Source organism: Spinacia oleracea, chromosome 5 (assembly GCF_020520425.1).
Source record: "Spinacia oleracea cultivar Varoflay chromosome 5, BTI_SOV_V1, whole genome shotgun sequence".
NCBI classification, from domain to species: domain Eukaryota; kingdom Viridiplantae; phylum Streptophyta; class Magnoliopsida; order Caryophyllales; family Amaranthaceae; genus Spinacia; species Spinacia oleracea.
The window spans coordinates 120,700,434-120,716,013 of NC_079491.1; the positions used below are offsets into that span (position 1 = coordinate 120,700,434).

The 15,580-nt window shown below is 42.0% G+C and overlaps 1 protein-coding gene, 1 long non-coding RNA gene and 1 pseudogene across 3 annotated transcripts; 1 reads left to right on the forward strand and 2 right to left on the reverse strand.

Annotated features, from left to right (window-relative positions):
• Positions 1-4,332: 4,332 nt before the first annotated feature.
• On the reverse strand, positions 4,333-8,945 carry LOC110776077 (uncharacterized). 2 transcript variants are annotated; one of them, XR_002529977.2, is made up of 6 exons: positions 8,594-8,945; positions 8,399-8,490; positions 6,726-6,842; positions 5,502-5,615; positions 5,061-5,158; positions 4,333-4,563 (listed from the first exon to the last, which is right to left on the reverse strand). It is a non-coding gene; the product is annotated as an uncharacterized lncRNA (long non-coding RNA). The 2 variants fall into 2 exon arrangements; XR_008920973.1 differs by having other exon boundaries at positions 8,399-8,944.
• A 77-nt stretch (positions 8,946-9,022) lies between these two features.
• On the reverse strand, positions 9,023-9,997 carry LOC110776076 (uncharacterized). Its single transcript, XM_056830049.1, has 2 exons — positions 9,767-9,997; positions 9,023-9,667 (listed from the first exon to the last, which is right to left on the reverse strand). The coding sequence occupies exons 1-2, from the start codon at positions 9,995-9,997 to the stop codon at positions 9,023-9,025; spliced, it is 876 nt and encodes a 291-aa protein (XP_056686027.1).
• A 1,278-nt stretch (positions 9,998-11,275) lies between these two features.
• LOC130462200 (uncharacterized) lies at positions 11,276-11,376 on the forward strand (annotated as a pseudogene).
• The last annotated feature ends 4,204 nt before the right edge of the window (positions 11,377-15,580 follow it).

Consider the following 15,580-nt stretch of genomic DNA (forward strand, 5'->3'; position numbering starts at 1 on the left):
AAATCACTAGAGAAATCGACACCATCTTACCACAAGCCAAGAGTTCATGACGCATGCTACCCATAGTTCAACCAACTTTCTTGACACCAAATCCTAGACTCGACCCAAGACATTAAGAACCGTGTAAAAATCTACCAATTAGGAATAAAAGCACTCTAATTTACAAGTTCCAATTTTATATGCCCCAATCAAGAATATTTCCTAAGAAAACCTATAAAAACTTGCCTTGACAAAAAGGAAATCAAAACAAAAGAAAAAGGAAGAAAATAAGAAAACACACCAAAAAGGGAAACAAAAAGAAACAAACAAAAAGAAAAGAAACTAAAATCAAACTAAATCAATCTAAAAACAAAGAAACAAGCACATAATGGTATGATTCATAGCAATGAGCATCAACAAGTAGCCAACCACACAATAAAACTCCCCCCAAGCTAGAATTAGGCCATGTCCTCACGGCCTAAAACCAAGCAAGGAGGGGCACAGCTACCCATCCAACCAAATGCCCCAACATGATGTATGCCCGTCCCCCAAAGTATGCAATAGAGTTAGAAGGATGTTACCGGAATTGTCGTGGGAGCAAGTCCCGCAAAGAGCCGTTAAAACCCGAACAAACTCACCAAAATAAAGACGGACAAGGCATAAGGTGGAAAGTGTGAACCCACCGCGATGAAACATACCAAAACAATGCTCAAAAGCAAGCAAAAGAAAAGTTAGTAGACAAGGGCCAAATGGCCAAAACACACCAAAAGTACCATCATAGACTCAACATCATCATATGTACAACCACACGAAGTGGCAAGAAGACCATCAACACCGACAAGCTTCAAAAGATCCCTAAGAAAACCCCCACTTCGCATGTCTCCCCCAAGCTAATCGCAAGCATACCATCACATCAAGATGGGGAAGAAATGGAGTGAATCCTAAGAAGAAGGACCCGGGGCATGCGCCTTACCCTTCGAATCATAACGCCTCCAATAGTCATCCCGCTCAAGGCGATGAGCAAGAGCCTCATCGGCGGTGAACAGGGTGGAATTGTAGGTGGGGTCCACATCGGGCCCCGAAGCATCGGTGTAAGGCGGACAACTATATTCGGGCCGAAGGGGGTAATTGCCATGGGGTGGCTCTCCTCGGGGACCATCCCAACCTCCCGTGTACCCCCTAGGCCACCCGGTGAAATCCTCGGGCCAACCATCTGGCCGATCTACCGGTGGGGAAGTGGGATACATGGGGTCACCGCGGTAGTCACTCCCGCCCATCATGGTATAATCATAAGGCAGAAAAGAGGGAGGAGTGACACCAGGTTGGGATGGACCCGTCCAATACGGGTAGGTGGGTGTACGCTCCTCATTCCAACTAGGGATGGGCCCTTGTTGGGGAGGGTGATAAGGATAGTTGACATAGGGGGCAAAGTCCGCTTTGTCAACATGGAAGTCGTACACCCGCCTACCGTAGTAGGACGAGTCATAATCGGGATAAGAATTTCCCGTGCGGCTCCCTCGAGGAGCAAGAGAAGCCAAGGTATGAGCTTGGCTCTCTTGCCCTTGCAAGATAGCCGCAAGGGTAGATTGCAAGCCATGGAAATCAAAAGGAGAGGAGGAAAAGGATGTACCACCCTCATTAGGGGAAGGCTCCGAGATAGGAGGAGGACCACGGGGAGGAGACTCCGGAGGGGGTTGAGGAGGAGGAGGAAACTGTTGTGCTTGGGCAATGAATTGAGGATCGCGGGGAAGCAAATACCGGACATCGGGAGTCCAAGAAGTGATGGTAGGATTGGGGAGGATGCACCAATCTCGTTGCTTCACCGTCCAAATATACCTATCATCATTGGTGGCCTTGATCCACTTGGCATTGGAGAGAGTCCTCAAGTCATGGAACTCCCCTCCGGGAACCTCATCCAACTCAGCTAGGGTGTGCTCATAAGACTCACCGGGGAGTGCCCTCAAGAGAAGAGTGAGCATCCCTCCTAAAAGAATATCCCCACTAGTTGGTTGCCCGTCCCGATGCTCAATTATCCGGGTGATCAAAAGCTGCCCAAAATCCAAGATCCCTTCATCCTTTTCAGAAGCTAGCCATAGTGCCCCAAGTTCCGGACTTGACAAGGATCCGGTGGCCCCTTTTGCAAAGACCGCGTATAGGAGCATGCGGTTCAAGTAACGGATGGCGGGGTGATGAAAAGAAGATGACTTCGCCGAGGAGGAAATGAACTTCCTCTCCTCTCCCGTGAGCTCTCCCCACCAAGTATTCTCATCATAAGAAGCCGCACACTCCGCCACTGGGTTAACGACAAGACCCCGATTTGGATAGATAGTGAAGAAGTCATTGATCTCTTCGTCGGTGAGCACATGTTGATTATTGAATACTTGAAAATGAAGCTCGACCGACTCTTTCCCATTCTCATGAACTCGGCGCCTCCTAGCCGAGGCAAGAAACTCGAGAGTGACTCTCCTATATGTCTTGGCACTCATCCCCACAAACTCCTCGAGATCGAGCCCCTCAATCAAAGTGTTAATCTCCTTCTCAAACCCCAAAGTTTGAACGGTCTTCTTGTCATAGAATTTTGTCGGGCGGATGTTCCGCTTAGACAATTCCTCAAAGTAAGTCCAAGACCGTTGCTCCGGAAATGAAATTTCGTAAGTCTCGAAGGCCGGAGGGGTGATAGCCTTGCGCTTGTTCGGTTGGGAGTTAGGTCCCTTCTTTGATCGTTTTGTCATCATGATGAGGCTTAGGGAGCAAAAATCTACACACAAGCAAGAAAAGAAACACAATCCAAAACAAAAGGGAAAACTAAGTTAGTCAAAAAGGCTACATTCTACCATTAGAACTATCACAAACAAGTACCAATTCACCACTTAAGTTCAATGTGAACAAGAGTACTTCAAACAATCCTCATCAACCAAAAACAACAATCCAACTAGAATTCCACCAACATTTCACCAAAAATCTACCAATAGACTAATATTCACAAATATTAACAATGAAACATGCATAGCAAGTCTAGACTATCAAGGAATAAACACAAAAACAAACATGCAAATCCAAACAATCAAAATCAAAAATTTCAGAATTTCACCCAAATAATATGAACAATGAGCCTAAATGTAAAGAAAAATGGAGAAGAAAGGGAAAGAAATCGTCACCCACTAGCAAAGGAGGAAGACAAGATCACCCAAAAGCAAACTCCAAAGCTCCAATTGCAACAAAGAATCACAAAATCAAAGTTCACACAAACCCTAGAAATTGGGGTTTTTTGAGAAAAAATCTGAAATTATTGGTCTTGGAGAGAGGGAAGAAGATAAATTTGTGAATGTGAGTGATTTAGAGTGAAATGTGTGAGTGAGATTGAGTAGGAAATGGAAGTTGAGGAGTTTGAGTAGAGAGAAAAGTGGAGAGATGGTGAAGAAATGAAAAAAATGAAAGTAAGAAATGAAAAAGAAAGGGGCGTGTTTCCCGATAACACGATCGCATATCCGGGTTGCCCGACCCGTGCGAGCGCACGAAATTCCCGTGCGATTGGACGGTTCGAGATCGATCGCACGAACTGCTGGGGAGCTACTGTCTCGAATTTCCAGTTTTGTGCAACCGCACGAATCAGCTGTGCGATCGAACAGAACTGGAATAATGCCTTTTGGCCTTGCTTCGACTAATGCACCCCCATCTCATCATATTCATTTAATAAAAAGAAAAGTAAAACTAAGAAAACAAAAATTAATGAACAAAAACAAATTAGGACAAGGGTTAGACAACCGGGTTGCCTCCCGGGTAGCGCTCGTTTAACGTCATTAGCTTGACGAATCCCCCCAAAGCTCATGGGGGGACAAGAATGAGATCAATGCACAGGTTGCCTCCCGGTAGCGCTCGTTTAACGTCATTAGCTTGACAGACCCCCCTAAAAAGGTCAAGGGGGGTCGAACACTACCAACCTAGGGTCAACACTAGTCAACCTGCATTTCTTTGCCCCTTTGGGCACAAAGATCTTACCGACATCACCATTCAAGAGGCGGAAACCAAATAATCCACCAACATGCCCCTCCTCGGGACTCGATGGACTATGAGCTTTCTTGGACTACTTGGCTTTCTTAGCCGATCCATGAAACACCTTGGAGGGTTTAGCTCCATTATCATCATCAACATGCATTTCAAATATCTCGGGGATGGTTACAACATCACTAGTAGAAAAAATGTCATTTGCAGCGCGCATAAAAGGGCCTTTTTGCAACGTTTTTTGACGCCGCAATTGTGAGGGTAAAATGTTGACATTATTTACAGCGTTTCTAAACAGCAAGCGCTGTAAATAGTCAATTTATTTTTCAAAAAAAAAAAATTACAGCAATATTACAACGAATTGATATTATCAACCATAATGTTATCATCTAGAACCTGTATAATACATATTTACATTATCCTACAACAAAATTAATATCAACAACTTACACAGTTACACTACAAAACATATTTTTATTCTTAACCTATCTTCGCAATCATTTCTATAAAAAAAATATTCTGGGTGTTGGAAATTCATGAAGCCGGCATTGACAGGGGACCAAATGCATCTGCACATACACTCTGCAAAGAAAGCAATCAATAAATAAACTAGAAAACCGAACATTATTGCTTAGATTGGATTTTATAATAGAGACACCTTAGGAGCAGATACTTGGAACTATGACCCTCCCTCCCCTATATTTTTCAAGCATATTAAACATATTACATAGAGAAGTCTTGGTAAGAACTCTAAAAAAAGTACATAGGGAAAAAAACATTTGCAAGTAGAAATGGGAGTCATTGTAACTTGTAAGGCAAAATAGTTAGCCATATCATGCTCCCTAAAACCTCCCTGATTGCAGGGGTAGCTATTGTAGCTAGGGATGAGAATGGAATGTGGATTGCAGGTGCCACCCAAAAGAGGATCACGACATCAGCAATGGCGGCAGAAATGTATGGTATCAGATTGGGGTTACAAATTGCAAGAGAGAAAGGATGGGACCATATTATAGTGACTTCGGACTGTCAGCAGGAATTTGATTAACCAGAGAGAATAATTGGGGGATGATTTAGCTAACCTTGTACTTGACTGCAGGGAACTGAAGCTAGCCTTTTCAGAGATGCTCCTTCGATACGAGGATAGAAGAACTAACCAACTGGCAGACTGCAAAAAGAGCTAGAGAAGAGAACGCGGAGATGAATGTTTTTATTATCAAAGGGAACACTGACATCTTTTGTAAACATTTGTATATGAAGATGAACTTCATAAGTGTGATGTAGGAAATGGGTCTGTAACGTAAATGACTCTGAGTAGCAGAACACTGTCTTTGAACTCTTGTATTATGGTCTTTAATTTAAATCTAGTCTGTCTGCCCTTTCTTACCAAATAAAAAAACCTCCCTGAAACCTCTACTTCACTTAATTTCATCGGAGAGTCCAAATGCTCTTATTCATATTAAATAAGACAAAGTGGAAAAAAATAATAAGAAACATAAACTGGCGTTCATAATATCAATTACCATATACAGGACTTCTTTTGTAGCCCCCTCTGTTAGCATTACGGTCATAACCTTAAAATTTTAACCCTTGGCAGTGCGCTTCCTTGGTTCAACGTGACTGTTGTAAGCTGCATTCTGGGAAGTGAGAAAATCAATATTCAGTAACAAGCCTAGCAGTGAGACTAAATTGACAATAGAACTGATTCTATGCAGCAATGTAAACTCAACAAACAACGTACATAAGCCTTTAAGAACAAGTTCTAGAAAACTGACATGAAGTGGTTGAAAATAAGTATAACCATACATTAGAATATGGATTATAAACTGACATCCTCAAAAGAGTATGTATCTGTGTCTACTGATCATCATTCCCAGCTCAAAATGGCAATCACAAACATATAACACACACAAAGCCACCTCCAACAGACAACACATAACAGAGTTTATATATATATATATATATATATATATATATATATATATATATATATATATATATATATATATATATATATATATATATATATATATATGAGTCGCAAGCTGAACCTAGATATACATATTTGCAAAGAAACACAAGCAAAGAAAATGTGAATAAAAAATACAATTTAGGGAAACAACTTGCAGTAGCAACAATTTAAACGCGGGCATTGAATGTGCTTGGAGGAAGGTTCAAGTGTCAGAAGACAATGATAGGCGGTTGAACAAGAGTTTCAGATAACAGGACAGTTGACAGATAACTGACATCATACTATTAGAACCTTACTTCAGACACCCCTCCCAATTCATGCATCTTCATGGTAGTTCCAGCAGTTTATAAAGCTTACTATTGAAGTTTCTAATAAACTGAACGAGTAAAATGATTTGTAAAGTAACTACCAAGTGTCCTACCTCTGATTTGGTTCCTAAATCTTGCAGGACAGGAAGACGGTCATAACCTACCCGTCTCTGTCTAAATCGAGTAAAATGATCTGATGTATGCACACATTTTCCATCAAACAGGTCCAATCATTTGAATCCTACATATGTCAAAGAATGTTCTTGGGAAACTTTTTGGCTTATAATGAGTCAGTCTAATTAGTGCTACTTTTTGGCTTAGTAATCGTGAGTTCAATCCAGTTAATCCAGTTCCCTACACTGAATAAATTACAAGTGTTTCCCAACATACTGAATAAATTACCTAACGAACCAGACAAACAACGAAACACCAATTAAATGGAAACAAATTATTCCAAAACTACACACCTTTAGGCATCCCCATCTCGTGCTCGAATTTCCCCTGCATTTAACGAAGCACACCAGCTTCATCTACAAGTTCATCCAACGATCTGTGTCACGAATGTGCGGAGTAGATTGGCATGCCTGTTCAAATAGAATTAAAAGACCTCAAATGATATGAGTGAACAGTATTATGGTGCTTTGATACTTTGTAAGTGAAAGTTCAGGCAAGTAGTGTGGAGCCTTCTATTACCCAGATAATTTCAAAAGTTGTTTTCATGTAAGCTCCTTATTATATCAATTTGGGACAACAACCTTGGGTTTGATTTCAAATATTTATTTGGCACTTAAAAAACATATTTTGACATCAAAATCAGAATAACAATGCATCCTGAGTTTTTACTAAAAGAAATAATAGAGCAGCTCAATTGTGAATTTTTGATGGATTTGACGTCTAAAACCGATATGATGATTCACAATCTTCAAGGTAAGAATGATTCAGCAACCCTGTCACTCTATAAAACATTTACAAAGTTCAGATTTTATTCAACTTTTAAGAAACTGATAGCACCTATGAGCCATATAGCTCCAGCAAATGGTCAGAAAAGGTCTGAAGTCTGAACTTGAGAATGAGAATACGGTTTAAAAGCAAAGAAGTATGAAAAGATATGGAGGATAGCGAGGAACAGTTCACCCTTGATATAATTCAACTATGAGCCTATGAGCTGATGAGCTAACCTTCCATGGATAGAGCAAATACTTTAAGAACATGGCCATCATACCATGCACTCATGCATACATCCCATATTGCCGAGATGTAACTAAAGTTAAGCAGTTAGGAGATCAAATAGATAAGCTATATAAAATCCATATTCTATAACTCTTCTAACCATTAAATTCTTATTTTCTTTTTACCACATGAAACAATTAGAATTCATAAACAGGTGGTAGATTGCAGAATTTGCATAGCAGAAACCACACCTCCCCTCTCTGTCCCTTTAATCAAAAGGGTTCATAACTGGAAGACATAGAGGTACATCCCTTCTCATATTGAGAAATAAAATTAGCAAAGTTTAATACGAAGTATAAAATTTTTAGCAGTGAAGGACCATAAAGATGAAATTGAACCGCCATACGGTCACACGGATACAGAGAGAGAAAAGACAAGGGTTTATCAACATCCATCTTTAGGCTGATTCAACACCAAACAATAGAGGGTGAGAGGGTAAGATGGAAAATAGTTAATCCTTTTCTTCAAATCACCTATTCTGTCGCACAACAAAATATCCCAAGAGTACACACAACTTAGCCACTCAAATTGTTAAATTCCGCCCCAACACACATGAGCCAAGGCATGCCCATTTCACCACTACTGTCCTCCCCCATCCGCCTTGAGTTTTGGTCGACTTATAAGGGCCTTGTCAGGACTGAATAACTTGGATGTTCAATGCCCGAGCCAAAAGGACACCAATCCCCACGTAAGAAAGAGTGCCGGTAGCATACCCTAAAATCCACTGCCTAGAATCCTAAATATAGTTAATCTAATTACCTAGATCTAATAGGAAAACCATCAGCAAAATCCATAATTATAATTGAAAAAGCCTCTGAAATAATCTACATACTGAATAAATTACCTAACGAACCAGACAAACAACGAAACACCAATTAAATGGAAACAAATTATTCCAAAAACTACACACCTTTAGGCATCCCCATCTCGTGCTCGAATTTCCCCTGCATTTAACGAAGCAGGCCAGCTTCATCTACAAGTTCATCTAACCTCTTCCGGGTACTTTTCAAGAATTTATTCCAATTTTATTCAAAAAAAACAATGAATTAGCAGAAAGACGATCTGAAAAGGGAATAAGGTTTAGGAGAGAGAAAGAGGAACAAACCTGAGATTTAGAATCCTTGATAGCAGCGGCATCGGAAGCATCGGCATTCGGAAACTCGCCGTGGTAGAGAGCAGCGAGTTCTCCTTCTCCGTAATTTTCGTTCTCCTTCGTTTGAGATTTTTGTGTAAATTCAAGAAAATCTAGTAGAGTAAAATTGATAATCAAAATCACCAAACAAAGTAGAAGAAAATCTAGGAATGAAATTTGATTCAGAACGAATATGTAATGGAGAAGAGTATGAGCGTTAGATCTAAGCTCAGAGAGGAGAGAGAAAGAGAGGCAGTGAGGGATGCGAGAGATTGAGGGAATTAGGTTTAGATCTCGAGGATTATTCGCAGCAAATCCTGGTAAACCGCGTTGTGATAATTAGTTTTAATTTTAATAACAAACAGTCGCAGCGTTTAATGATAAAACAAGGTTGCGATTTCTTCATTTATTCATTGACCCGCGTTGACCGCAAGTTGTTACACCGATCTCAATTAGTGAAGGCTGTAAATAAAGGGTTGCAAATGAGGTTTTTTCTACTAGTGCATCATCAAGCTCATCCCCAAATGCCTTTGGGATTCCATGGACATTCTTGTCATCAAGAGATGACCTAACAAGCTCATTAGCACACTTAGAAACATGAAAATTGTTAGAAGAATTAGCACAAGAGTGATTGTTCTCAACACAAGCAAGAGTGTCAATTTTCATGCAACTTTTCATTTTAGAGCAACAATGTTCATCAATTGCAAGCTTGAAACTAGCCTTGGCGTCTCCCGCTTTCAAAGTGATTAGTCCTTCTTGCACATCGATAAGAGCACCCGCGGTGGCCAAAAATGGCCTCCCCAAGATAATGGGGGTATGGGCATCCTCATCAATGTCCAAGACGACGAAATCCACAGGGAAAGTAAGCTCGCCAACAACTAGGGGAACATCCTCAACCTTGCCAATAGGATACTTAATCGAACGGTCGGCAAGTTGCAAGGTGATGTTGGTTGGGACAAGATCTCCAACGTCAAGCTTGGAAAACACCGAATAAGGTAGTATACTAACGCTAGCACCCAAATCACACAAGGCATTGCTTATTTCAAGCTTCTTAATAGCACAAGGGATAGAAAAACTTCCCGGGTCTTTGAGTTTGGGTGGCGTTTTGTTAAGAATGATAGCACCACAATTTTCGGTGAGGTTCACCGTCTCCGTTACGTCAAGATCTCGCTTCCCACTCAAGATTTCCTTGAGAAATCTCGTATAAGAAGGCATTTGTTTCAAAGCATCCGTAAAGGGGATAGTGACATACAATTGTCGAAGAATCTCAAGAAATTTTGCGAATTGCACATCCCATTTGTGTCTATGGGGATAGGGGGAAATAGGAGTTGGGAGAGGAGGAACAGGAGTCTCCTTCGACTTATCACCATCACTCATGTCGTCGACACGAGACTTCTTTTTCGCATCATCATGTCCGAGGACTCATTTCCCATAGATCTCTCACCCCTAGAGCTAGGAGCTTCAACATGCATAGCACTATCATCTAAGGTCTTCCCACTCCTTGTCACGATGGCATACAATTGCTTAGGAGGTTGACCTTGGGGTGGGAGACTTGTATGCACTTGTTGCTCTTTGATAGTGCTTGCTAGTTGAGCAAGTTGGGTCTCAATCATCTTCAAGTGAGTGTTGGATTGTTTGAATCCATCCTCAAACTCGACATTCTTCTTGGCTTGCGCCCCCACAAACGACTCCATGAGCGCCTCAAGATTAGACTTGAGAGGCGGGAGTGGTGGAAGTGCAACGCCATAACCACTAAGGTTTTCTTGATATTGGTTGCCAAAGGTCCTCGATCCATTGAATCCGGGAGGTGGCAATTGAGATGCACCATAAGGACCTCCCGAGTTCAAAGGATAACCCCCACTTGAGGCACCCCTAAATTGCCCATAAGAGTAGTTATAACCCCCTCCACCTTGATGGTTGGGATTATAACTCCCTTGGTTGTATTGGCCTTGATTTCCAAAACCTTGAGCTTGACCATAGGGCACTTGGCTTTGATAGCCTTGTGCTCTATAGCCACCTCGATTTTGGCTATCATACCCACTTCCTTGGCCATAGCCTTGGTGGGGACCATACATGGAGGGCCCTCTAGGTTGCCTAGCAAAATTAGGATTGTTAGGGTTATCATTCCTATACCTCTCATTGATGGCATTAGCATACTCTACATCAAACTCTCCTTCATACTAAGGGCCATAATCCACAAATGACAAGTTATGAACTAAGGGGAATGCATCGGGGGAATGACTATAGTCTTGGCAATTTTCACAAAAGAATGTGCCCTGAGGCATTGGGCCATAATAACTAACCTTGCCCTTCCCCTTAGAGAGAAGAGTGGCCGAGGGAGGAGGGATTGTAGATGGTGATGGCAGTTGGCTCGGTGTGTTTTCGAGCTTCTCCAAGCGTGAGGCAAGCTTCTCTATCATCCGTGCTTGCTCTATCGCGTACACCGAACCCTTACCATCTTCACTCCTACCTTTCCCATCATAATTCCTTGTGCCTACATGCCAAGATTGGTAGTTTTGAACTACATCTTCAATGATTTCCTCTATTTGATCCTCAGTTTTATTCATAATGGGGCCTCCCGCGCCCGCATCAAGACTTGTCTTCGAACTTGGACTCAATTCCAAGTAGAATGTTTGGAGCAACAACCATTTAGGAATCCCATGGTGAGGGCATTCCCTTTGGTACTCCTTGAAACGATCCCAAGCTTCGAAGAGTGACTCATCTAGCTTTAGCTCAAAGGATAGAATCTTGTGGCGACACTCCGCCGTCTTTCCATGCGAATAGAACTTGTTTAGGAATGCACTTGTCACTTCGGTCCAAGTGCGAAGTGAGTTGGGTTTGACCTCCTTGTCAAGACAATCACTTGCTCGCCCAAGTAGAGAGAACCGAAACAATGTCAACCTCACATAATCCGATGTGACACCATTGTGCTTGATTGTGTCACAATAGTGCTCGAACTGTTTGAGATGTTCGTGAGGTGATTCATTACTCTTCCCACAAAAGGGGTGGCTTTGCACCAAATTGATCAAGGCGGGCTTGATCTCAAAGTTGTTGGCACCCGTTGTTGGGGCTTGAATACCACATGTATCTTCGAATGCCCCCGGTATTCCCAAGTTCTTAACCGGGAGCGCTATGTTCTCAAACACTTGCTCACTCTCTTGTTGTTCCTCACCAACACTCAACGATGCGAATATGTTATGGCTTGATGAGCTAGACCGTACACGCCTTAGTCTCCTAAGTGTCCTCTCCAATTCGAGGTCAAGAGGATGGAGGGTCCTTTGACGAGAACGTCCCCTAACAAGCATACAAACTCAAGAAAAACCGTGCGCAATGCCAAGGAAAAAGAAAGCTAAGTGAAATTGCAATGTATTTGTATTTTCTAATAATGAACTAGTCACAACACAAACTCAAAAACAACAATCGTTCCCCGACAATGGCGCCATTTTGATAGGTGTATTTTCCGTCGTTGATAGAAAACAACCTATGCAAACAAAATTTATAAAACCACTCAACTACCGGCTAGCGGTAAGCAAAGGGATCGTCCCAAAGAAACGGTGGTTATTGAGTTTGAAAGTCAATCTAGTTCGAACAAGGATTTGGTTTTGAATTGTCACTTTTAAGAATCTAAAAACTAAGAATTATGCTAAATTGAATCAAGAAAGGGAAACGTTAGGGAGTCGGGGATAGGCTAGGGAAACCGGGGGAAATGAATTCAACTATCTAGCAATGGTGATCATGCAACGAAATGGTGATTAGGCAAATGGCATCTAAAGACGATCCCGCCACCTCTCGGATAGGGAACGCTAAGCGTCTAATCCACGGAAGAGCTCTCGCCTAATCCTAGATTAAACTAACTAGCATATAATAGGTACCGCCAATTGATCACACAAGATAGGCCCACAATCTCTCGCCAAACCTATCCTATGGTTCCAAGGTGAATCTAATCGAATAGCATTTGCAACTACCACTCAACTAGCATGGATATCCTATCATCAAATCATATTTAATCACATGAATCAACCAACAATTAATCAACAATTTCCCCTAATTAAGCCCCTAGATTCTCCCCTTACCCTAACCTAATTCTACTCACTAGCCATTCTAGAAATCAAGCAATCCATTAATTCTAAACTAGCAAGCATGAAATTGAAGGAGTAGGAGAAGAGAATTAAGAGTTCAATTGCACAATCAAATCACAAATTGAAAATCAAAGTAACTTCAATCAATGAAATCAAGAATTCAAGAAATTAAGGAATTGAAGAACAATCAACAACAAAGCAAGAGCAAGAATTAAGAAACTAAGAATTAAATTGGAAGAAAAAGAGAAGAGTTGAAGGAATTACAGAATTGAAGCTTGAAAATCAATGAGTTTCTCTCTCTAGAACACTAGCTTGAAGAGCAAAATATCTAAAAACCTCCTAAAATCTATTTCTGAAAATTAATTGTTAATGAAAATAAAGAAAATTCTATTTATACTAATCCCCAAAAATAAGAGATTTAAACTCGAAAACTGAATCCTGCGCAGCTGTGCGAACGTGCATACCCAGCTGCGATCGCACCAGTGCAATCGTGCTGTGATCCATGCGAACGAGCTCAGCGACGATTCTCCTCCTTCGTGCCGTGTGATCGTGCTCAGCAACCGTGCGATCGCACGGTTCTGACTTGGCCAAATCTTCACAAATCCTCATGTGCTCGCACAGGAATTCAGTTCGAGCCCACCAAAATTCCGTGCGAGCGGGCTCCTCTGTGGTGCGATCGCACAAAATCACTCAAAGTTTCTGCATCGATTTTCCAGATTCGTGCGAACGAGCTCCTCTATGGTGCGATCGCACAAATTCCCATATAGTTCCTGCATCGATTTTCCAAATTTGTGCGAACACACACTCCTGGGGCATGAGCACACAAACCTGCTTGACTTTGGAGGCAACTTTGCTGACCAGTGCGAACGCACATAAATTCCGTGCGATCGCACGGGCCCTGTTCGAGCAATACTCAGCCATTTTCCATCATTTTCAACATTTTTACCTGAAAAGTACAAAGATGGAATAAGGGGATAAAAATGCAACAAAACTACGCAAAACTATCAAAAATCTTAATAAAATTCTATAAAATCCTAGGCTTAGAGCGACATAAATGCCGCTCATCAGTGGACCTCTTGGACTTGAGGCGTGTGGCCCCTGTTGTAGGTGTTACTTTTGTATGCATGCTTGCTTTGTACTGTTTTTGCGAGGTCATCCTCGATCTTTATTCCTACATCTTAAACCCTTTTGAAGGTATCAAGGCCCAAGTACCTAAGGTGTTGTTTATAAGCTGGGTCTAGGTTGTCAATGAATTTTTGGACCAATTCAGTTTCAGGAGGCCTATTAATTAGTTGGGCCGCTTGGTCTCTCCATCTAGCAAAATAGGTCGTGAAACCTTCATTTTTCTTTTGGAAGAGGACTTCCAACCGGCGCATGGTGACTTGAAAATCCATGTTTGACGAGTATTGCTTGACGAAGACATTGACAAAGTCCTCCCAAGTGGGGAAGAGCTTAGGGTCCTGGTGGTAGTACCATTTGAGTGGCACAGGTTCCAAGGACAAAGGAAAGGCAGGCAAATACATGGACTTGTCCAGACCTTTCAAGTTCATGGCATTCACAAAGCTCAAGAGATGATCACGGGGATTGTCCGTGGCTTTGAACTTTGGTAAGTCAGATGAACTGAACTTTTCCGGTAGTTTGCCGAGAAAAGGTTTAGGATCGAGGGAGAAATACTTGCTCCCCATGGTTTGCTGCAGAACCATTTTTCCGATCTTCTTCTCGTAATCGAGGTCATTTTTGTCTTGCGCAACTGCTAAGGATTCGTTTTCCATTTTCAATTGATTCATAAGTTGGGTCATTTGGACCATTTGGTCTCGTAATTCTTCCATGGACGTGTTTGAGGGTGCGAATCGAGGTTGGAGAAGCGGAGATCCTTGAAAGCGGGGATGACGGATGGAGCTTGGAGATACTAGACCTTGTGTTGGTGATGTAGCTTCGAGACGCACTAACCTTTAATTTTCAGATCGACGCCAAGTGGCAGAACCAGCCCTATGCATAAGACAAGCTAAAGTTTAGGCCCAAAGTTAAGCATTACTTAGTCTAGACTTCTGACTCTGTCTATTGGTTTTCTATTCTCGCTTTTGTTGGTACACTTTTGGCTCTTCTTTTGGTCATTCTTTGGATTTTCGAAACATTTGCCCGTGTGACATTCAAAGTTATTTTAATTAGCATGCTCGGTTTTGGTGCCGAACATTGTCGTCATAGGAGGCCTAATGACGACACAAGGAGTTGTTTATTTTATAAGTCGTTCTTAGAATCGAGTGCCTTTTTTCATACGTCCTCGTAGCAAATTTGTTATGAATTTTTTTATTGCTACGTACACTTTATGCGCGGGTACCGAGGCTGTTGTGCCTGACCAAAAGGCCGGGCAGCAACTTCGACGCCCAGGCTGAGCGTGGAAAATGATTGGCGCCCAGCCAGGGGCGTTGAAAATGCGTCCCTGGCTGGTACTCGTATTCTGTTCGCGTATCCTTTTTTCTCATATACGACTTGACTTTGTGTGCTTGCCTAATAACGTCATTTACGCGTTGCGCGGCGTTGTGGGATCCGTTACAGGCTGTCCTGGGCGCCGCTTATTTTCGTGGCGATCGCCCGGGGTTGCGGAACATGTATTTTGGTATAACTCTTTGGCCAATTGGTGTTTATGAATGTTTGGACAATTTTTAGGGTCGTTGGTTTTCTAGTATTATTTATCACACACAATCACATAATTCGCTACACGTAACTAACATTACAACATGAAGAAAAATAATATGTCACGTAGTTTATGATAGGCTTCTATGGGTAATATTTGCGCCGGCTTGGTACCTCTTCTATCGTCGATCCAACACATGCCCCGGTCGGGGTAGTGCATTCACGAGCGAATTTCGTCCCAAGAGGC